The sequence below is a fragment of the Anomaloglossus baeobatrachus genome, chromosome 4, assembly GCF_048569485.1.
Source record: "Anomaloglossus baeobatrachus isolate aAnoBae1 chromosome 4, aAnoBae1.hap1, whole genome shotgun sequence".
Lineage (NCBI taxonomy): Eukaryota > Metazoa > Chordata > Amphibia > Anura > Aromobatidae > Anomaloglossus > Anomaloglossus baeobatrachus.
In genome coordinates this window covers 642,233,646-642,258,345 of record NC_134356.1, presented here as the reverse complement: position 1 = coordinate 642,258,345, position 24,700 = coordinate 642,233,646, and the positions used below count along the sequence as shown (strand labels likewise).

Here is a 24,700-nt window from a genome sequence, read left to right as displayed (position 1 = left end):
CACTGGAAGTCCTGGCACATAGTTTTCCCAGAAATTTCAGAGTAGGGAGCAGCCATGCCCTACTCAGACTTCTTTCATAGCCAGTTGAAGAAAGCAGCAGCTACATTTGCTAAATATAATATTTCTTCGTCGCTCTATTGGGAGACCCAGACGATTGGGTGTATAGCACTGCCTCCGGAGGCCACACAAAGCAATTACACTAAAAAGTGTAAGGCCCCTCTTCTTCTGGCTATACACCCCCAGTGGGATCACTGGCTCACCAGTTTTCTGCTTTGTGCGAAGGAGGTCAGACATCCACGCATAGCTCCACTGTTTGTAGTCAGCAGTAGCTGCTGGCTATATCGGATGGAAGAAAAGAGGGCCCATATGGGGCCCCCAGCATGCTCCCTTCTCACCCGCGGTGGTGCTTGTAAGGTTGAGGTACCTATTGCTGGTACGGAGGCTGGAGCCCACATGCTGTTTTCCTTCCACATCCCCTGGAGGGCTCTGTGGAAGTGGGATCTTGCCGGCCCCCAAGCCCTGGGGCCGGGCTCCATCCACAGACCCATAGAACCTGCTGGATTTGGAGCGGGAGTGCCGTTCAGGGACAAGGCCCTGCAACTTTCAGGTACTCTGTGTCCCCGGCAGGCACGGACACTCTCAGGCTTGCTGAGCGTTATAGTGCGCCGGGGACAGTAGCGCTGTGCGCCGGGGTTAGGTCACTGCAGCTTCGCTGAGTGACGTTTCATGTTGGGAACTACTGCGCCGACCGCTCCTGGAGCGGCGGCGCAGCTGCGACTTGTAGTGCGCCGGGGACTTTGCGCCGACCGCGCTTTTACGGCGGCGGCGCTTCTAACTTTAGCCCCCGGCTTCTGCGGCCTAGTGCCGCTTCGTTCCCGCCCCCACCCTGTCAATCAGGGTAGGGGAGAGACGCTGCTCAATTAACAGCGCCGAGGGCTGGAGCTTTATTTACATGCTCCAGCCCTCTCACTAGGCACAGGGGGAAGCAGACTTCCCGCTCTTCGTCGGTGTACGCCCAGGGCCCGCCCCCCCTCTCCACAAGGACGCCGGCAGCCATTACACATGCGGCTGGCTGGGGAAAGGCAGCGGGCTCTGGGAGACCCAGACTAGAGGGATTTCTGGCGTCCACACACCGCTCCTAAGCGGGTGGTAAGCAGCACAGTAGTGCTGGCCCCTCTAGTGCCTCAGTGTTATATTAGTGTACTTTTTTCTTGGTACCATATATATATAGTTGCACTGTAAGGTCGCTTCTTGGCTGGACACCCTGTACTGCTCTGAGGAGGCAGCAACATGTCATCCGCAAAACGCAAGGGTGCCAAGGCACAGGCTGTGTACACTGTTTGTACTGCATGTGGGGCTGATCTACCGGCAGGCTCCAAAGACTCACATTGTATGCAATGTTCAGTCCCAGTGGCACTCCGTCAGCCAGAGCCTAATGTGGTGGTAGCCCAGGCAGAGACTCCTGTGAACCCTGCCCCGGTGACGGGGACAGACTTTGCAGTTTTTGCTGACAAAATGTCTGTGACTATGTTAAAAATACTGGAGACCTTGCAGTCCAGGCCAGTTACTCAGACCATGGACACTGCTGTGTCTATGCTCTCCGGTCCCCCTCAGTTGGAACTAATCCGTACTTCAAGGGGGTCTCAAGCATCACAGGCTGAAGTCTCTGACTCAGATGACAGTCCCAGGCAGCCTAAGCGAGCTCGCTGGGAAAGACCCTCCACATCTTCACACTGTTCAGGGTCTCAGCGACAAGAGTCTCTCTGTGATGAGACTGAGGACGGTGACCAGGAGTCTAATCCTGAGGCCCCTCTCAATCTGGATGCCCCTGATGGTGACGCCATGGTTAATGACCTTATATCGGCAATTAATAGGCTGTTGGATATTTCTCCCCCAGCCCCTTCTGCAGAGGAGGCAGCTGCACAGCAGGAGAAGTTCCATTTCCTATATCCCAAGCGTAAATTAAGTGCTTTTTTGGACCACTCTGACTTCAGAGAATCGATCCAGAAACACGACGCTCATCCAGATAAGCGTTTCTCTAAACGTTCTAAGGATACCCGTTATCCTTTTCCCTCTGAGGTGGCCAAACGCTGGACCCAGTGTCCAAAGGTGGATCCCCCAATTTCCAAGCTTGCGGCTAGATCCATAGTCGCAGTAGAGGATGGCGCTTCACTTAAAGATGCCAACGACAGACAGATGGACCTTTGGTTGAAATCTGTCTATGAATCTATCGGCGCGTCGTTTGCTCCAGCATTCGCGGCCGTGTGGGCACTCCAAGCTATTTCAGCTGGTTTAGCACAGGTGGATGCTTTCATACATCCAGCAGTGCCGCAAGTGGCGTCCCTAACTTCGCAAATGTCTGCGTTTGCGACCTATGCTATCAATGCTGTCCTAGAATCTACGAGCCGTACCGCTATGGCGTCCGCCAATTCTGTGGTTTTGCGCAGAGCCTTGTGGTTAAAGGACTGGAAAGCAGATGCTGGTTCCAAAAAATGCTTAACCAGCTTGCCATTATCTAGAGACAGACTGTTTGGTGAGCCATTGGCTGAAATCATAAAACAGTCCAAGGGTAAGGACTCTTCCTTACCACAGCCCAGAGCAAGTAAACCTCAACAGAAAAAGTGGCAGTCGAGGTTTCGGTCCTTTCGAGGCTCGGGCAAGGCCCAATTCTCCTCGTCCAAAAGGACTCAGAAAGAACAAGGGAGCTCAGATTCCTGGCGGGCTCACTCACGCCCCAGGAAAACAAATGGAGGAACCGCTTCCAAAGCGGCTACCTCATGACTTTCGGCCTCCTCCCTCCGCATCCTCGGTCGGTGGCAGGCTCTCCCGCTTTTGCGACATTTGGCTGTCACAGGTCAAAGACCGGTGGGTAACAGACATTCTGTCTCGCGGGTACAGAATCGAGTTCAGTTCTCGGCCTCCACTTCGGTTCTTCAGAACCTCCCCACACCCCAACCGAGCAGATGCCCTGCTGCAGGCGGTGGACTCTCTAAGAGCAGAAGGAGTCGTGATCCCTGTCCCCCCTCACGAACGGGGGCGAGGATTTTACTCCAATCTCTTTGTGGTTCCAAAAAAGGACGGCTCCTTCCGTCCTGTTCTGGACCTAAAACTGCTCAACAAGCATGTGAACGCCAGGCGGTTCCGGATGGAATCCCTCCGCTCAGTCATTGCCTCAATGTCTCAAGGAGATTTCCTAGCATCAATAGACATCAAAGATGCCTATCTCCACGTGCCGATTGCTACAGAGCACCAATGCTTTCTACGCTTCGTGATAGGAGACGACCATCTTCAGTTCGTAGCTCTGCCATTTGGCCTGGCGACAGCCCCTCGGGGGTTCACCAAGATCATGGCGGCAGTGGTAGCAGTCTTGCACTCTCACGGACACTCTGTGATCCCTTACTTGGACGATCTACTGGTCAAGGCACCCTCTCAAGAGGCATGCCAACTCAGCCTGAATGTTGCACTGGAGACTCTCCAGGCGTTCGGGTGGATCATCAACTTCCCAAAGTCAAATCTGTCACCGACCCAATCACTAACGTATCTTGGCATGGAGTTTCATACTCTATCAGCGATAGTGAAGCTTCCGCTGGACAAGCAGCGGTCTCTACAGACTGGGGTGCAGGCTCTCCTTCAAAGTCAGCCGCACTCCTTAAGACGCCTCATGCACTTCCTCGGGAAGATGGTGGCGGCAATAGAGGCGGTTCCGTTTGCGCAGTTTCATCTGCGTCCACTTCAATGGGACATTCTCCGCCAATGGGACGGGAAGTCAACATCCCTGGACAGGAAAGTCTCCCTTTCCCAGACGGCCAAAGACTCTCTGCAGTGGTGGCTTCTTCCCACCTCATTATCACAGGGAAGATCCTTCCTGCCACCGTCTTGGGCGGTGGTCACGACAGATGCGAGTCTGTCAGGGTGGGGAGCAGTCTTTCTCCACCACAGGGCTCAGGGTACGTGGTCTCAGCAGGAGTCCACCCTTCAGATCAATGTTCTGGAAATCAGAGCAGTGTATCTTGCCCTACTAGCCTTCCAGCAGTGGCTGGAAGGAAGGCAGATCCGAATTCAGTCGGACAACTCCACAGCGGTGGCATACATCAACCACCAAGGGGGGACACGCAGTCGGCAAGCCTTCCAGGAAGTCCGGCGGATTCTGATGTGGGTGGAAGCCACGGCCTCCACCATATCCGCGGTTCACATCCCCGGCGTAGAAAACTGGGAAGCAGACTTCCTCAGTCGCCAGGGCATGGACGCAGGGGAATGGTCCCTTCACCCAGACGTGTTTCAGGAAATCTGTCGCCGCTGGGGGGTGCCGGACGTCGACCTAATGGCGTCACGGCACAACAACAAGGTCCCAACCTTCATGGCACGGTCTCGCGATCAAAGAGCGCTGGCGGCAGACGCCCTAGTGCAAGATTGGTCGCAGTTCCGGCTCCCTTATGTGTTTCCACCTCTGGCACTCTTGCCCAGAGTGCTACGCAAGATCAGATCCGATTGCAGCCGCGTCATACTTGTCGCCCCAGACTGGCCGAGGAGGGCGTGGTATCCGGATCTGTGGCAGCTCACGGTCGGCCAACCGTGGGCACTCCCACACCGACCAGACTTACTGTCCCAAGGGCCGTTTTTCCATCGGAATTCTGCGGCCCTGAACCTGACTGTGTGGCCATTGAGTCCTGGATCCTAACGTCTTCAGGATTGTCCCAAGGTGTCGTTGCCACCATGAGACAGGCTAGGAAGCCCACGTCCGCTAAGATCTACCACAGAACGTGGAGGATATTTTTATCCTGGTGCTCTGCTCAGGGAGTGTCTCCCTGGCCATTTGCATTGCCTACCTTTCTTTCTTTCCTGCAATCTGGGTTAGAAAAAGGTTTGTCGCTCGGCTCCCTTAAAGGTCAGGTCTCGGCGCTATCCGTCTTTTTTCAGAGGCGTTTGGCACGCCTTCCTAAGGTGCGCACGTTCCTACAGGGGGTTTGCCATATCGTACCCCCGTACAAGCGGCCGTTAGATCCATGGGATCTGAACAGGGTACTAGTTGCCCTCCAGAAGCCGCCCTTCGAGCCTCTGAAGGAGGTTTCACTTTCTAGACTATCACAGAAAGTGGCTTTTCTGGTAGCGATCACATCTCTTCGGAGAGTGTCTGAGCTGGCAGCACTATCATCCAAGGCTCCCTTCCTGGTCTTCCACCAGGACAAGGTTGTGCTGCGTCCTATTCAGGAGTTTCTCCCGAAGGTGGTATCCTCTTTTCATCTTAATCAGGATATCTCTTTGCCTTCGTTTTGTCCTCATGCAGTTCATCGGTATGAGAAGGATTTACATTTGTTAGATCTGGTGAGAGCACTCAGAATCTACATTTCCCGCACGGCGCCCTTGCGCCGTTCGGATGCACTCTTTGTCCTTGTCGCTGGTAAGCGCAAAGGGTCGCAGGCTTCTAAAGCCACCCTGGCTCGATGGATCAAAGAACCAATTCTTGAAGCCTACCGTTCTGCTGGGCTTCCAGTTCCATCAGGGCTGAAGGCCCATTCTACCAGAGCCGTGGGTGCATCCTGGGCATTACGACACCAGGCTACGGCTCAACAGGTGTGCCAGGCAGCTACCTGGTCGAGTCTGCACACTTTCACCAAACATTATCAGGTGCATACCTATGCTTCGGCGGACGCCAGCCTAGGTAGAAGAGTCCTGCAGGCGGCAGTTGCCTCCCCGTAGGGGAGGGCTGTCTTGCAGCTCTAACATGAGGTATTTCTTTACCCACCCAGGGACAGCTTTTGGACGTCCCAATCGTCTGGGTCTCCCAATAGAGCGACGAAGAAGAAGGGAATTTTGTTACTTACCGTAAATTCCTTTTCTTCTAGCTCTTATTGGGAGACCCAGCACCCGCCCTGTTGTCCTTCGGGATTGTTGGTTTGTTTGCGGGTACACATGTTGTTCATGTTGAACGGTTTTCAGTTCTCCGATGTTACTCGGAGAGAATTTGTTTAAACCAGTTATTGGCTTTCCTCCTTCTTGCTTTTGCACTAAAACTGGTGAGCCAGTGATCCCACTGGGGGTGTATGAAGAAAGGAAGAAATTCCAGCAACTTCAGGAGAAAGTAGAATTTTCTTAAAAAAGTTTCTTTATTGGTAATAAAAATATTAATATTCCATCCAAGCAAGACAAAAATACAGAGGCAAGACAGAGGAGCTGTTTCCTACGCGTTTCAACCTGAATAGGTCTTAATCATGGAATGAATGATTAAGACCTATTCAGGTTGAAACGCGTAGGAAACAGCTCCTCTGTCTTGCCTCTCTATTTTTGTCTTGCTTGGATGGAATATTAATATTTTTATTACCAATAAAGAAACTGTTTTTTAAGAAAATTCTACTTTCTCCTGAAGTTGCTGGAATTTCTTCCTTTCTTCATGTGTTCCCACCCAGGTCAGGGTGTTTCCGTGCACCGGAGGTAAGATTTGGGAGTGAAGAGGGGAGAGCTGAAGTTTCTTCGTTTTTGATACTGGGGGTGTATAGCCAGAAGGGGAGGGGCCTTACACTTTTTAGTGTAATTGCTTTGTGTGGCCTCCGGAGGCAGTGCTATACACCCAATCGTCTGGGTCTCCCAATAAGAGCTAGAAGAAAAGGAATTTACGGTAAGTAACAAAATTCCCTTCTTTATAGATTTCCTCTCATTTTAATTATTTGGATACCGTAGATTTGTTTGGAATTGATGGATCACGTTATGGATGACTTTGCTTTCTTCCCTGGTGACAGGCGCTGTTGTCTATGGGGAGCCGGTAACTGCAAGTTTGGGCACCGACGGCTCCCACTACTGGAGCAAAAACTGGGCGAAAGCCGCAGCGTTTGTTACATCTCCGCCTCTGAGCCCCGATCCCAGCACTCCGGATTTTCTCAACTCCCTCCTGGCCTGGTGAGTGCCGCTTTGTGTGGACACATAGCGCTGCCGTGTCCTGTGTGTAGTACAAGCCAATGTGATATTGCATGTGTCGTCCTCGGAGGACGAGCCTTCTTGTGCACGCGGCTCCCCCGCTGGATCTGGCTGATTTTGTGGAGGGTCGGAGCCCATGAAACATTACAGTTCACAGGCCAATACATGTCCATGTCCCCTCCACAAACTCCGTGGTATTAACCCCCCTAATACACACTCTTAATGACCAGTACACCCCCTACTGTGAATAAGGGATCCTGTGTCACCTGTTATTGTAATCCTGCCTCTGATGATAAGGAACCTGCTGAAAACTCTTCAGCAGAGTCTAAAATACCTCTTGTATCGAGTGGGAAAAATTTCTAATTTTTTATTTTTTTATATATAGATCATATATAGCAAAAACAAACAAAAACAAAAATTGTCAAATTTTTAACAGCTGTCAATTTAAACAATAGGTAATGTTTAACATTCCCTTTAGATGTACTTTCGTATTATTTTTTTTTTACTACTATAAGTATTTATAAGTGTATTTTTTATTTATGTATTTTGTTTATATTTCTAAGTATGTGTACTACTAGAAGTATTTGTATTGTTTACATATTTTTATTTTCTTTATCGTTCCTATGGGAGACCCAGACCATGGGTGTATAGCTACTGCCTCCGGAGGACACACAAAGTTACTACACTCAAAACGTGTAGCTCCTCCCTCCTAGCATATACACCCCCTGCTAGCCAGTCCTAGCCAGTTTCATGCTTTGTGTCATGAGGATCACACACACACATGCATCCTTTTTTCATTTTTTCTAAAGATTTGGAAGAAAAGCGGGTCCACTGGACCCCCGGCATGTCCCTTCACACTCCCCTGGCGGCAGTGCTGTTAAGGTTGACTTCAGGGCAGAAATCCCTTCATGCCGCGCTCCTTCACCATCCCTTATGGGCTCTGGCTTGAAGTTAGAGCCAACACGGTTCTCACTGCCTTGCAGGAGACCGGCCTCCATCCGCAGCCCTTTGGCAGGACCCTGCTGGACGGAGCACTGGACCCCCACCCCACCAGGGATTGGACCCTGCGTCTCAAAGCTAAGTATAGAGACGTTGTTCAAGGGTCCTTCTACAATGTGGAGCTTTTATTGAGGGGACAGTGATTTATGTTGATAATGCTGCTTTTTACAGTTTTTCCGGCCGGTTTCTCAGTTTTTACTGAGTACCGCGCCGATGATGCCTGATTTTCGGCCGCATGTATAACTCTAGGCCCCGGCTTCAGCCGTGGCCTAGTTTCGTTTTGTTCCCCTGCATGTTAGTCATGCAAGGGGACACTGCAGCGCCGCCCGCCGGCCGCTCTGCACAGGGGACAACACTCCGTTTTAGGAGATGATTCCCTCCCCTGTACATGCCTTAGCCCTCCGATTCCCGCTCCTAGGTTAACCCCTGCCCCCCCCCCCTCACTCTGGCGCCATTTTCTCAGCGTTCTTAGTACGCTGATCGGCGCTGGCTGCTCTGCAGCAGAGGGAGTGGATATCTGGCTGGGGGTCCAGGCTTGGAACCTGGGGGGGCACTCACAATAGCGGCCTGATAAGTCACAACCTCTGGCTGTGCACTTTTATACACGATCACGGCATTCTGAGGGAGTTAATTCTTTATTATAGAACCTCCTCAGCAGCATGTCTCACACTAGGAGCAAAGCTCCAAGGCTGTATACTACATGTTCTGCATGTAAACTCATATTGCCTGAACCGGCACGGACCCGGCCTGTCCCGGCATCTGCTGAGTATGCAGCCCCCTTCTCAGGGCGTTTTCTGCTCGCTCAGCAAACCTCACAGACCCCGTCCTCCTGACTGGGAGACGCAGGGTCCCCTATCCTCCCCGTCCCGCAGCTCCGATTACGAGCTGACTCACTGGACGAGGAAGATGTCTCTACCAGGGGCTCGGACGCTACTTTAGGTACTTTGATCCGTCCGTAGGTGACGTGGATGCGAATGATTGGATTGCGTCCATTATACTTGTATTGGACCTCCATCCGCCTGTATCAGGGGAGTATTCCCCGCTAACAGAAAGGCATCAGTATACCTTTAACAAGACGAGGAGTGTGTTCCTTAACCACTCCAGTTTTCAGGCGTCCAAGCCCGCAGCCTGTCCTGCAGATCCCACAGCGGGGTTCTGCTGCCTGACTCCCCCTCCCATCAAAGGTGGTCAAGGAGTGTACTCATTTGCCAAGGGTGGCCACTCCGGTGTCTAGACTTTCAGCCCGGATAGTTGTATCAGTGGCTGACGGCACCTCTATAAGGATCCCACGGTACATTAATTTTGTACTGGACCTCAATCCGCCGGAGTTACCTTATCTATTTGAACACAACGTGTGTTCCTTAACCACTCCAGTTTTCAGGCCCCTGTGACCAGCCCAGGGTCCACTCTGACAGTCGCTTCCCATGAAGCGTGATTCTGAGGACTGTGTTTCCCCTGTCCACCAATAGTGGTCAAGAAGTGGGCTCATTCACCTCAGGTGGCTCAGCCCGGACCGTTATGTCGGTGGCTGACGGCTCCTCAGAGGAGATGCATTCCATCACAGGGACTCTATGCCCAAAACGGTTGCCTGAACTTCCAGACTTCAGTCTTTTCATCCTCTGCCAGGTCTGCCATGCTGGACACCGCACGGCGGTGGTCTTCGCTACTTTCCTCGCTATCCGCAGGCTCCTGTGGCTTCGGAAATTGAAGACAGATGCCTCTATAGAGGTTCCTTGCTAGGCTCCCCTTTCGTGGGACCAGTCTCTTCGGAACCGACTGGATGAAATTTAGGAAGCTCTTGGCGGGGAGTGTTCTTCCTTGCCACAAACCTAAACCAGGGAACCTGTCCAGGGCAGGAATCAGTTGAGTTTTCGGTGGTTTCCGTTCATCCATCTGATCGTCCTCTAGCTCGGCCTAGGTTCATAGAACCAATTGGCTTGAAGCTGCGTCTTCAGAAGACCGCAGGAGATGCTGCCACTTAGTCAGCTTCCTCCGAGCTATCTAGCCACGCCAACCTCCTCCTAGTCGGTGGCAGGCTCTCTCCACTTGGCGACGTATGGTTCTAACACGTCTCCGTTCAGTGGGGGCGGGATTATATCTCCCATGGCTACAAGATGGAGTTCTGTCCACCCGCCAAACAGATTTTTTCTGTTACCTCCTCCCGGCTCCAAGGCCGCCGCCTTCTCATAAGCCGTGGCATTTCTTGCAGGCCAATGGAGTAATTGTACCGAATCCCGACTGGAAACGGTTCTGAGATTTTTGTTTAAATCTATTTCTAGTCCCCGAAGAGGGCGGTGCCTTCCGACCTGGATCTTTAGCTTTTCAAGCATGGTCAGGTGTGGCGTTTTCACATGGAGTCTCGGTCTTGTTCCGTGTGTTTTTTTTCACCGGATCAATCAAGAACCCAAGGAGATTCCCTCGCAGCCTTCGGCATCAGAGATGCTTTTCTGCAACGGTCAATCGCAGTTTCACACCAGCGTTGACTGCGTTTTGCCATCAGAGTGGTCCAATTCGTGGCTCTTCCCTTGGGGTTGGCCACGGCCCCTCGAGTATTCTCATTGGGGCTGCTGTGATTAGGGTCCTGCACCCCTAGGGATTGACAGTGATCGTTTGCCCTAGACGGCCTTCTTCTCAGGCCTTCATCCAGTGCAGACTTTTAGCAGAGTACTTCGCTTACTCTCGCCACTCTAACCTATTCGGGTGGCTTGTCATTCTGTTCAAGTCCACTCTGACTTCGAACCAGAGGCTCTCAAGGACGCAATTCGAGACTGTCGGCTCTTGTGAAGCCGCTCTTAGTCGATAAGTAGTCCCTCCGCTGGCGGTCGACGTCGTTCTATCAGACACCAAATACAGGTGCTGGTCAGACGGTGGCGTCAATGGAAGCGATTCCTTGCCCAGTTTCTCCTGTGCCCTCTGAGACTGGATGTTGTCCGCTGTACACGCGAACTCCCTCCTTCCACGGGGTGGTGGCTTTGCCACTGACCTGGGGCTCGTTTTCAGGGGTGGTTTCGACCACTCTGTCTCAGGGACGCTCCTTCCTGGCCCCGTCCCAGGTGATTCTCACCAGGGTGCTGGTCTTTCCGCCTTGGGAGCATTATATCTCCACCGCGGAGCGCAGGGCGCTTGGACTCTGTCCGAATCAGCCCTCTAGATCAATGGGCTAGAAACCAGAGCTGTATTCTAGCTCTCTAAGCCTTCACCATCTGTTGGCGGCTAGGCACATTCGAGTTCAGTCGGATAACGTTACAGCGTTTGCCTACATCAATTTCCAGATCGGGACACTAAGCCGCCTGGCAATCTTGGCGCCTCAACATTCTTCACTGGACAAGGGACTCCTAGTCCACCGTATCCGCAGCCCACATCCTAGATGTCAAAACTGCGGGCAGATTATTTCAGCTGTCCAACCGTGGTCCACAATCCTCAGGTTTTGCGGTAGACACACTGGTTCATGTTTGATCCCAGCTTCGTCTCTACCTCTTGCCCAGAGCCCTGCACAAGATCAGGGAAGGGGGCCGTCGGGTCATTCTCTTACAGACTGACCCAGGCAGGCTTCGTATCCTGACCTGCTCCTTCTGTCCGTTGGATTGCCATGGCATCTTCCGGTCCGTCCAGACTTTTTCTCAGAAGGTCCGTTTTTTCCGTCAGAATTCTGGATTCTCGGATTGACGGCGTAGCTATTGAGTCCTGGATCTTGGCGACTTCTGGTATCCTTCCTGAAGTCATCTCCGCTATGACTCGAGCTCCAAGGTGTCCTTGGACCTTTTTAGCCTTGCCGACCCTCCTGTCCCTTCCACAGTCCGGTCTACAGCTAGGACTATCCCTCATTAAGGGACAGGTCTCCGTTCTGTCGGTATATGCCAGCGGCGTATCGTCCGGCTGGCTCCGGTGCGCTCCTTTAAGGGCGCGTCTCACATCATTCCGCCTTTCCGGCGGTCTATGGAGCCCTGGGACCTTAATCCGGTCCTCCCGGTTCCCGGAAACCCCCCTTTGCGCTTCTTAGGGAGGTTTCTTTGTTTCATCTTTCACAGAAAGTAGTCTTTCTAGTGGCTATAATTTCCTGCCAGGGAGTTCTGGCTGCACTCTCTCTGAGTCACCCCCTTTTTTGGTCTTTTGCATCAAGACAAGGTGGTCTCCGTCCGACTCCGGACTTTTTTCCCTAAGGTGGTTACTGCTTCCACCTTATCCGGGGCAATTTTCCTGCCTTCCTTTTGTCCGGCTCCTCTTCATCGCTTTGAGAAAGCGTTGCATATCCTGGATCTGGTGCGGACGCCCCGGATCTAGGTGTCTCGCACCGCCGTTATTAGGCGGTGCACCTCTCTCTAGTACTCAGCATAGCGGTCTCTCTGCATCTAAGCCGACCCTTGTTCGTTAGCTTAGGTCGGCCATTTCCGAGGCCTACAAGTGTACTCAAGTGCCTTCCCCGCTGGGGATCAGAGCACATTTGATCAGACCTGTCGGTGCCTTTTCGGCTTTCAGGCTACGGCTCAGTAGGTCTGTCAGACGGCAGCTCGAATTAGTCTGCATACTTTTTCGAAGCTCTATCCAAGGCATGCTCTTGCTTTGGCAGACGCGCGCTTCGGCAGACGCATCTTTCAGGTGTCTGTCGCCCATTTGTGAAGTTGGGTTTTCCTGCTTCTCAGTTGTCTGTTTCTTCCCACCCATGGACTGCTTTGGGACGTCCCATGGTCTGGGTCTCCCATAGGAACGATAAAGAAAAAGAGAATTTTGTTTACTTACCGTAAATTCTTTTTCTTATAGTTCCGTCATGGGAGACCCAGCACCCTCCCTATTGCCTGTTGGCAAGTTTTCTTGTTCCGTGTGTCTTCACCGGCTGTTGTTGTAGACAGAGGCTCCGGTTATTCTGGGTTTTACTCTATCTCTACTTGTGGGTGGATGTCCTCCTTCAGCTTTTGCACTAAACTGGCTAGGACTGGCTAGCAGGGGGTGTATATGCTAGGAGGGAGGAGCTACACGTTTTGAGTGTAGTAACTTTGTGTGTCCTCCGGAGGCAGTAGCTATACACCCATGGTCTGGGTCTCCCATGACGGAACTATAAGAAAAAGAATTTACGGTAAGTAAACAAAATTCTCTTTTTTTTATATTTAGAAGTATATGTATTTTTTTATATTTAAGTGTATGTACTACTATAAGTATGTAAATACATATATTTTTTATATATTCATTTTTATTATATTTTTTAATATTTATAGGCATTTGTATTTTTCATATTTTGTTTTTTAATATAAGTATATTTATATATTTTTTTATTATATATTTATGTATTTTGTTTATATTTCTAAGTATGTGTACTACTATAAATATTTGTATTGTTTAAATATTTTTATTTTTTTTATATTTATAAGTATATGTATTTTTTATATTTTGATATTTCTGTTTTTTTATATTTAAGTATATGTACTACTATAAGTATGTACCGTATGTAAATACATAATATTTTTTATATATTATTTTTTATTTTTAATATTTATAGTTATATGTATTTTTCATATTTTGTTTTTTTAATATTTATAAATATTTTAATTAAATTAAAATATTTATAAATATTAAAAAACAAAATATGAAAAATACATATAACTATAAATATTAAAAAAATATAATAAAAAATATGTATTTACATACTTATAGTAGTACATATACTTAAATATAAAAAAATACATAAATATATAATAAAATATAAAAAAATACATATACTTGTAAATATAAAAAAATAAAAATATGTAAACATTACAAATACTTATAGTAGTACACATACTTAGAAATATAAACAAAATAAATACGGTGTATATATATTAAAAAGACAAGGAGAACAAGGAGTTTTAAAGGTGCAAAAATTTAAAAGGTAATTTTTATTAAGACAAATATATTAAAAAATGGAATTTTGCATTTTCCATATGACACAGCAATAATACAATAAAAAGTAAAGCCAGTACAAAAGAGGTGGTACAGTGGGTACACAGACAAGAGTGAACCTGGTAAGCGCCCTACATCAGGTGACCTAAAAATAAAGGCCGAAAAAACTGCTAACATTGGAGGTCAGAAGTAAAACCTTGGGCGCCCGGTACACAAAGCCTGTGAGTGGAAGTGAAGGATAAGCAAGCAATGATGACCGGGTGTACGCCATATACCTAAGCCTGAAGTAATCGCCGGGTAAGCGGCTAGCAGAGAATCAGCGGTAATACCTGGGGCGCCGGTGCACAAAGCCTGCAGATGGAAGCACTCCGCGTGGAGGACCCGACGTACGTTTCGCAATGGATTATGGTCGCTTATTCATGGGTCATATATTAAATTAGCAATTTTTCCATTTGCCACTGAGATTAATATTACACTTCTACTACCTTTTCTTCACATGAATATGATTAGCAATAGACTGACCCTATTTGTATCACAGTAAAGGGCATGTTGTAATCTGGATGTTTTTGAAAGGAGGAGGAGAAGGTGAGCTGTAACATTACCTGTTGGTAATGTTATACAAAATTGCTGTCTGTGATGATAACGAGACTCATGTACATAAAAAGAAGTATATACAGATGACTGGTGGCATGATATATTTTATGCTACATAGATGATCACCATAAGTTAAAATGGGTACTAATATTTGTTGTACGTCTTTCAGCGGTGACCTGCAGGTCTGCGGGAGCGCACACTGCACTTTTAACACGGCTCAGAAAGCTGTTGGAAAAGACAATTTTACAATAATTCCAGAAGGGACCAATGGAGCCGAGGAGAGGATGAGCATCGTGTGGGACCGGGCTGTGGTGGGTATACGGACCTAACCAGGGTTTGTCTCTCGTAAGAGAGGAGGTGACATTTCCAGATTTTCCATAGTAAACATGGGGGAACTTTCCTTTTGCATGTACGCCAGATTCTGCTCCAAAATTGGGCCAGAATTGTGTTTCGTGATAATTTGCTTCACTTTCAATGGCCAAAAATGCACCCAAAAAACATGAGAAGTTCAACACCTTTTGCTTTTTCTGCTCAAAAAGGGGTTCGGAGTAGAAAGTTTAGAATTTGGTTCAGAAATATTAGACTTGGACTACACGGTCTAAAAATCAGCCAAACATATACACCATGTTCCAAATTATTATGCAAATGATATTTTTCTCTGATTTTCCTAAATGGCCAGTGCAAATGACAGTCTAATAAAAGTCATCACCCGTTAGAGTATACATCGAATTTTATTGAAGAAACCTCCCAATGATAACAGTGTAATCTTCAAAATTAAAAAAAAAACCCTCAAAATGCACTGTTCCAAATTATTAGGCACAGGAGAGTTTCTAAATATTTTATATGTTTTAAAGAACTGAAAATGCTCGTTTGTGGAATTTGCAGCATTAGGAGGTCACAGTTACTAAAATAAAAAGCTATTTATATCCAAAACATCTTAACAGGCCAAGTTACATGTAACATAGGAGCCCTTCTCTGATATCACCTTCACAATTCTTGCATCCATTGACCTTGTGAGTTTTTGGAGAGTTTCTGCTTGAATCTCTTTGCATGATGTCAGAATAGCCTCCCAGAGCTGCTGTTTTGATGTGAACTGCCTCCCACCCTCATAGATCTTTTGCTTCATGATACTCCAAAGGTTCTCTATAGGGTTGAGGTCAGGGGAAGATGGTGGCCACACCATGAGTTTATCTCCTTTTATGCCCATAGCAGCCAATGACACAGAGGTATTCTTTGCAGCATGAGATGGTGCATTGTCATGCATGAAGATGATTTTGCTTCTGAAGGCACATTTCTGCTTTTTGTACCATGGAAGAAAGTTGTCAGTCAGAAACTCTATATACTTAGCAGAGGTCATTTTCACACCTTCAGGAACCCTAAAGGGGCCTACCAGATGTCTCTCCATGATTCTGGCCCAAAACATGACTCCTCCACCTCCTTGCTGACGTCACAGCCTTGTTGAGATATGGCGGCCATCCATCAACCATCCACTACTCCATCCATCTGGACCATCCAGGGTTCTCCACACTCATCAGTAAACAAGACTGTTTGAAAATTAGTCTTCATGTATTTCTGGGCCCTCTGCAACCATTTTTGCTTGTGAGCACTGGTTAGGGGTGGCTGAATAGTAGGTTTATGCACCACAGCAAGCCTTTGAAGGATCCTACACCTTGAAGTTCGAGGGACTCCAGAGGCACCAGCAGCTTCAATTATCTGTTTGCTGGTTTGTAATGGCTTTTTAGCATCTGCTCTCTTAATCTGATGGGCTTGCCTGGCAGAAACCTTCCTCATTCTGCCTTTATCTGCACGAACACGTATGTGCTCTGAATCAGCCACAAATCTCTTCACAGTACAATGATGAGGCTTAAGTTTTCGTCAAATATCTAATGTTTTCATCCCTTGTCCAAGACATTGCACTATTTAATGCTTTTCGGCAGCAGAGAGATCCTTTTTCTTTCCCATGTTGCTTGAAAACTGTGGCCTGCTTAATATTGTGGAACATCCACTTTTCATTTTATTGGCCTTTACCTGGCAAACTAATTATCACAGGTATCTGAGATTGATTTCAGTGATCCAAAGAACCCTGAGACACAAAACCATCAATGAATTTAATTATTAATCGCTATGACACTTAAATCTAATTTGCATAAGAATTTGGAACATGGTGTAATAACAGCTTGAGACGGTCTAAAAATTAGCCAAACATAAAAAATATTATATCAGTGGTGGCCGGTCTCCTAGACAATGAGTGCAGACTGTGCAAGCTATTTGTGGCCGAGCTTGCAGGCGCTGTTCTGATTTTGGCTGGATTGCTGTATGCTTCAGTCCCCACGCTCTATTGATGCCCAAGAGGATTGGAGCATGGGAGAGGTTCGGGCGGCTCATCCATGGTGCTAGTATATGCTAGACTAGTATAGTTCTCCAGATATAGCCATGTGACTTACCTCATGTGCAGGGCATTACAGCTTATATATCTATGATATTTGTTATAACCACAAGCAATTAACTATCTCTCACTATGAGTAGACTTAACCATGGATACCTAAGCTGCAATGCCCCGCACATGAGGTAAGTGACATAACTAATCAGGAGAACTATACTACATTTCTAATCGGAGGTATTTGCTACCCCCCATCTCCCCCAAAGTCTACATACTTCCTATTTGGTCCAGAAATTCCTTTACTGCTGCAGACAATCACTGCAGCAACCACTGTGGTTAATGATCGGCTGCAGCGGTCACATATCTGCCTGAGAAAGTACAAAACCTGTCTCTTCTTGGTCTATCTGGAGTGACGTGTTGCGGTAATATGCCCAGCTGGACCCAATAGAAAGTACAGAGGTGGGCAGGGAAACCCAGCAGGGGATTTATAAGGTGAGTATTATTTATTTTAGTTTCCAGCATTTTGAGGTTTCACATTTTTTAGGGGGTCAGTAAACCACCTTTTAAAGTTTCAGGCCTAAAGTATGAGGCTGCACTACTGACGCCTGTCCGATTTCTGGCAAGTATTGCCCTTGTGTGGATGGCAGTCATATATAGAAGTACAGGGTACTGTTGATTTTGCCATACATAGCTGCCATGACAACAAGGTAGATCTCTCAGTAGTGCCTTTTCAGGCTTCGGGCCTGTAACTTCAAATAAGCCTATCTCGGGGTAGAAGTAAGATATCAACAAGCTGTTTACACATTTTGCCTTCATGGAGAAGACTTCATTAATTTTCCTGTACTATGTTTTCATTAAGAGACCTGAAGGTCTCGTTTGGGTGTGGGCTTCTTGGTATTCTTGTTTTTTGACTTTGTTTTTGTAGGTGACTGGAAAAATGGATGAAAACCAATTTGTTGCGGTCACCAGTACCAACGCTGCCAAAATATTCAACCTGTACCCTCGAAAAGGCCGCATTGCAGTGGGATCTGACGCCGATCTGGTGATCTGGGATCCAGATAGTGTAAGAACGATCTCAGCCAAAACTCACAACAGTGTAAGTACATTTCTCAACATTTATGGATGACCGTCTTGGTGGATTTCACCGTCCCGGACTTTCACTTATATCTCATTGCAGGCGGTGGAGTACAATATCTTCGAAGGGATGGAGTGCCGCGGAAGTCCTCTGGTGGTCATCAGCCAAGGAAAGATTGTTCTTGAGGACGGCAATCTCCATGCCACCGAGGGATCTGGCCGCTACATTCCCAGGAAACCATTCCCAGACTACGTGTACAAGAGGATCAAGGCCCGAAGCCGGGTGAGTGCAGTAATAACGAGAAATCCTCCTCTGACATGGTGTGGAGCCTCCTGGTAGGTGCACAAGTGTTTCAGATAGTTTGTAAACACCACGGCCATTTGAGGAGCCCACAAGACAGAGCGGGAAGTAAAATCAAGGATTTTATTTTTTAAAGAGAGAGAATATAATGGAGAAGTAAATACATTTGTAAGGTGACCGGCCATCAGGGTTTCATTATAAAGCACTGAATCCCAGGAATGCTGTCCATCGTAAGGTATTAGGGGGCCCGGCACTGTCCTCATTTGTCAGGGTACAGTCACGTAGACAGGATACATGACTGTGGTTGTGGATGGGACTGCCGCGTAGACCATTCACTGGGTCTAGATGTTTAGCAGATTTTCTGAGGGTCAGACCACCATCGATCATGTATTGATAATTGGCCATCAATTAATAAGCCAAAAAAATGCATATATTAGCATAAAATAGGTGTAATTATAAAAGATAGAACTATGGACTATAACATGGACTATAAGATGGAACGATGGACTATAAGATGGATTGATCACGTATTGATAATTGACAATCACTTCATAACCCTGAATAATTGCTTTTATTAGCACAAAATAGGGGTGATTATAGAAGATGGAGCTATGGACTATAAGATTGACTATAAGATTTAACTATGGACTATAAGGAAGACTATAAGAGTATATATGGACTGTAAGATGGAACTATGGACAGTAAGATAGAACTATGGGTATAAGAGGGAGCTATTGACTATAGGATTGAACTATGGACTATAATGTAGACTATAAGATGGAGTTATGGACTGTAAGATGGAACTATGGACAGTAAGATAGAACTATGGGTATAAGAGGGAGCTATTGACTATAGGATTGAACTATGGACTATAATGTAGACTATAAGATGGAGTTATGGACTGTAAGATGGAACTATGGGTATAAGATGGAGCTACGGACTATATGATTGAACTATGGACTATAAAATGGATTATAAGATGGAGCTATGGACTATATGATTGAACTATGGACTAAGAGGGAGCTATGGACTATAGGATTGAACTATGGACTATAAGATGGACTATAAGAGGGAGCTATGGACTATAGGATTGAACTATGGACTATAAGATGGACTATGAAATGGAGCTATGGACTATTAGATGGACTATAAGAGGGAGTTATGGACTATAGGATTGGACTATAAGATGGAACTATGGGTATAAGATGGACTATAAGATAGGGCTATGGACTATAGGATTGAACTATGGACTATAAGATGGAGCTATGGACTGTAGGATTGAACTATGGACTATAAGATGAGCTATAAGATGGAGCAATGGACTATAAGATGGACTATAAGAGGGAGCTATGGACTATAAGATGGACTATAAAATGGAGCTATGGACTATAAGATGGAACTATGGGTATAAGATAGGGCTATGGACTGTAGGATTGAACAATAGACTATAAGATGGAGCTATGGATTGTAGGATTGAACTATGGACTATAAGATGGGCTATAAGATGGAGCAATGGACTATAAGAGGGAGCTATGGACTATAGGATTGAACTATGGACTATAAGAGGGAGCTATGGACTATAGGATTGAACTATGGACTATAAAATGGAACTATAGGTATAAGATGGACTATAAGATAGAGCTATGGACTGTAGGATTGAACTATAGACTATAGGATGGACTATAAGATGGAGCTATGGACTATAGGATTGAACCATGGACTATAAGATGGACTATAAGATGGAGCTATGGGTATAAGATGGAGCTATTGACTGTAAGATGGACTACAAGACTGAACTATGGACTATAATATAGCCTATAAGATAGAGCTCTGGATTATAAGATAGTCTATATGATGGAACTATGGACTATAAGATGGGTTATAAGATAGTCCATAGTTCCATCATATAGATTATCTTATAACCCATCTTATAGTCCATAGTTCCATCATATGGATTATAAGATGGGCTATAAGATAAAACTATGCACTATAAGGTGGGCTATAATACTGAACTATGGACTATAAGATGGATTTATGATGATGATCGTGCATAATCATTAGGAAAAGAGAATTAGCTCTCATCTTAATGTGGTTCTACAGTTAACGTAAAGGGGATCTGTCACCAGATTTTTGTGCCACCATCTGAGAATATCATGATATAGGGCAGAGATTCTGATTCCAGTGATGTCACTTTACTGAGCTGTTGCTGTAGGTTTGATAAAATCCCTGTTTTTTCTCTGCTGCAGATCTAGCAGTTCTCTGAATGCTGAGCTCTGTATAACCCCATCCACACCACTGACTGACAGCTTTCTGTGTGCACTGTGCATAGGCAGAAAAATGCCAATCAGTGGTGGTGGGGGGGGGGGGGGGCATGCCTGGACTGCCTAGCAGCAGGCAAGTAGTCTTGTAGTAATAATCTTCTGCTAGTAAAACACTTGATTTTATCAAAATGACAGCACACAGCCCAGTAAGTGACACATGGCTGGAATCAGGGTCTCTGTCTCTACATTATGCTGCTCTCAGACTAAATAGAAAAAATGTGGTGACTGATTCCCTTTAATATGATCTGAAAAATCCGTGTTGACAGCAATGTCTTAAGTGATATTGTAATGTGTCTAGCTGGCTGAGCTGCGAGGAGTTCCCCGGGGACTGTACGATGGACCCGTCTGTGAAGTCTCTGTGACTCCAAAAGCCGTAACACCCGCTTCTTCCGCCAAGACCTCGCCTGCCAAACAACCAGCGCAGCCCATAAGGAACCTCCACCAGTCTGGATTTAGCCTGTCAGGTGAGCGCTCACATTTCACCTTTGCATTAACCCCTTAAGGACCGGGCGATTTTTCATATTTTGCATCTTCATTTTTTCCTCCCCCTTCTTCCAAGAACCATAACTTTTTTGTTACTGCCGATTTATAGCTGTGTGAGGGCTTGTTTTTTTATGGGACAAGTTGATCTTTTGAAAGACACCATTCATTTTATCATATAATGTAATGGTAAATCGGGAAAAAAAATTCCAAATGTGGGGAAAAGCAACAAAAAAGTGAAATTTTGCAATTGTTTGTAGGGTTTCTGTTATTTACAGCGTTCATTTTACCATAAAACTGACCTGGAATTATGATTCTCCAAGTCAGTACGAGTACGTAGGTGGCAAATTAGTGTTTATTTTTATTAAATAAAAAATTCTGACTTTTTTTTTAAAAAAAAATCTCGCGTGTGTCATGATGTTCTCAGAGCCGTAATGTTTTAAATATTTGGGATCTGGAGCTGTGATGGCTTGTTTTTTGCACCCACAGTGGATGTTTTTATTGATATTATTTTGGGGTTCTGTATTTTCTGGATTAAAAGACACACTATTTTCCTCTGAAAACTGGTGGAAAAATAGGGGTGCATTTTATAATCCGAATATGGCTTATGATATGGCTTATAAGTCTTCAGAAGGGCAAGGAAGATCATACAGTAGATAGGGAGGAAAGTATCCCAAGTCTTCAGAAGGGCAAGTGACATCATACAGTGGAGAGGGAGGAAAGTATCAATGTCTTCAGAAGGGCAAGGAAGATCATACAGTGGAGAGGGAGGAAAGTATCAATGTCTGCAGAAGGGCAAGTGAGATCATACAGTGGAGAGGGAGGGAAGTATCAATGTCTTCAGAAGGGCAAGGAAGATCATACAGTGGAGAGGGAGGAAGTATCAATGTCTTCAGAAGGGCAAATAAGATCATACAGTAGAGGGAGGAAAGTATCAATGTCTGCAGAAGGGCAAGTGAGATCTTACAGTGGAGAGGGAGGAAAGTATCAATGTCTTCAGAAGGGCAAGGAAGATCATACAGTAGAGGGAGGAAAGTATCAATGTCTGCAGAAGGGCAAGGAAGATCATACAGAGGAGGGGGAGGAAAGTATCAATGTCTTCAGAAGGGCAAGTGAGATCATACAGTGGAGAGGGAGGAAAGCATCAATGTCTTCAGAAGGGCAAGGAAGATCATACAGTAGATGGGGAGGAAAGTATCCAAGTCTTCAGATGGGCAAGGCAGATCAGACTATGGAAATGGATAAAGTTATTCAAGTCTTCAGAAGGGCAAGGAAGATCATACAGTGGAGAGGGAAGAAAGTATCTAAGTATTCAGAAGGGCAATGGTGATTGTACAGTTGAGAGAAAGGAAAGTATCCCAAGTCTTCAGAAGGGCAAAGAAGATCATATACTGGAGAGGGAGGAAAGTATCCCAAGTCTTCAGAAGGGCAAAGAAGATCATATAGTGGAGAGGGAGGAAAGTATCCAAGTCTTCAGATGGGCAATGGAGATCATACAGTGGAGAGGGAGGAAAGAATCCAAATCTTCAGATGGGCAATGGAGATCTTACAGTGGAGAGGGAGAAAGCATCAATGTCTTCAGAAGGGCAAGGAAGATCATACAGTAGATGGGGAGGAAAGTATCCAAGTCTTCAGAAGGGCAAGGCAGATCAGACTATGGAAATGGCTAAAGGTATTCAAGTCTTCAGAAGGGCAAAGAAGATCATACAGTGGAGAGGGAGGAAAGTATCCAAATCGTCAGATGGGGAATGGAGATCTTACAGTGGAGAGGGAGGAAAGTATCTATCTAAGTTTTCAGAAGAGCGGATCACACAAACATTCTTGTATTAGAGTTTAGATAGGGAGGAAAGCACAAATTGAAGATTCTCCAGGGAGTGGGAGGGCAACACGCATATTATTTTTATATATATATATATATATATATATATATATATATATATATATATATATATATATATATATATATATATATATATAATATATATTATTTATTCACTTATATAGCGCTATTAATTCCACAGCGCTTTACATACATTGGCAACACTGTCCCCATTGGGGCTCAATATATTTTTTGGAGTGTGGGAGGAAACCGGAGTACCCAGAGGAAACCCACGCAAACACTGGGAGAACATACAAACTCTTTGCAGATGTTATCCTTAGTGGGACTAGAACCCAGGACCCCAGCTCTGCAAGACTGGAGTGCTAACCACTGAGCCACCGTGCCACCCATCACACATTTCTTTGCATCCACTGATTCTACTCTCCTGCAAAGAAATATGTTTTGTTTTTTTTTTGCTTTGTCCTCCTTTACAAAAATTAAAGAGTTGCAATGTTGCCAGGATCATGCACTTGTCCCATTCCTCTACTGGCGAGCTGCAGACACAACGTCATGGAAGCCTCTCACCTCCCGATTCAGGAGTGGCACCAGACAACACTTATCACCGCAGTTTGTGTCTTACACCTTGCTTTGTTCTCTTGTTGCAGGAGCACAGGTCGATGACAACGTCCCTCGTCGCACTACTCAGCGCATCGTGGCGCCTCCCGGTGGCCGTGCCAATATCACCAGCTTAGGCTAGACCCAAACTAATTCTCCTGCCCCAAGGATTCCAGTTCCTTTTTTTCCAAGATTTACCAATTCCTGGCATTTTTTTTTTTTTAATAAATCTTGGGGTCAGTGACTTTTCTAGGAGCAGATCTAGGAGACACCGGAGTGTGACGTCGCTCATACACACCTATATGTATGTACGTATATGTACTCGGAATACATATACACGTATGTAAATGGCGCCCGCAGTGTGCCCATTGCGGGTATCAGTCGGTATGTTTGCATGTGTGTGGGCAGAGTTGGGATGAATTAGAGAGCCCCTCAAGACCTGTCCTTCCTAGTGACCATTCCTCCCCCTCTTTTAAACTCGTCACCCCCCAGTCCGGTCGTTCTTTTGTACGTAAGTGAACGGTCATCCTTCTAGAAAACATCTCGGTCTTGCTACAGTCAGGATTTAGGATTATACATCTCTGTGAGAAAATAAATCGGTGCGTAGAAGACATGTCCATCGCCTACTCAACCATGGCGGAAATACAGATCGGTAGTTCAATTTTTTTTCTTAATTGATTATATCGGGCGCGGCGGAGGCGTGTACATCATGTCATCGTCACCGGATTCAAGGCTAAGACGTCTCAGAATGACCCTAACGCAAGACTGAAGGCTGAACGACAGTGGAGACCCCCTCCCCAGGTCCGTGCGGGTGTAGGGTGTTCAGAGGGGACCCTCCGGGGCTCACATTGCAGGGTAGATGTTCCATACAAGCAGTTTTAACCCATTGTGGGATTTGTGGTTGTGTTCCTGAGTGCAGGAGATGTCGTGCTTATGCTAATAAATGTGTCTAGAATGAAAATTGTGCTCTCTCCGATGTCTTAAATAGCAAAGAGATAAGTCTTGTGTCTTTATTTTCCCTTGTAAACACTGTGTTCTTATTTCTTATCACAGGATCCACTAATAAAAATGTCGTGCTTTCAACAATGCTTCTGGCGTGATCCTTAGTTACACAACCAATCGCGGCTGGACACCATTACTTCAAAAATTACTAGGCCTCAATTATCAAAAGGGCCTAAATTTACAAGCTGGGTTTGTTGCCCATAGCAACCAATCAGAATTCTGCTTTCATTTCATAAAGTGCTCTGGTAAAATGAAAGCTGCTCTGTGATTGGTTGCTATGGGTACAGACGTTTGTCAAACGGTCTAAAAAAGACCCCAACAACTTGTCTTTGTTT

The 24,700-nt window shown here is 46.3% G+C and overlaps 1 protein-coding gene across 1 annotated transcript in view; it reads left to right on the top strand.

Moving 5' to 3' along the window:
* Positions 1–24,449, top strand: part of DPYSL2 (dihydropyrimidinase like 2) — a 59,174-nt gene extending 34,725 nt beyond the window's left edge. Inside the window, exons 5-10 of the mRNA XM_075346457.1 lie at positions 6,735–6,891; positions 14,543–14,684; positions 17,679–17,849; positions 17,931–18,110; positions 20,748–20,913; positions 23,414–24,449. Of these exons, the coding sequence (XP_075202572.1) occupies positions 6,735–6,891; positions 14,543–14,684; positions 17,679–17,849; positions 17,931–18,110; positions 20,748–20,913; positions 23,414–23,505 (908 nt within the window). The 3' untranslated portion in view covers positions 23,506–24,449. The remainder of the gene's footprint in view (positions 1–6,734; positions 6,892–14,542; positions 14,685–17,678; positions 17,850–17,930; positions 18,111–20,747; positions 20,914–23,413) is intronic.
* Positions 24,450–24,700: the final 251 nt, after the last annotated feature.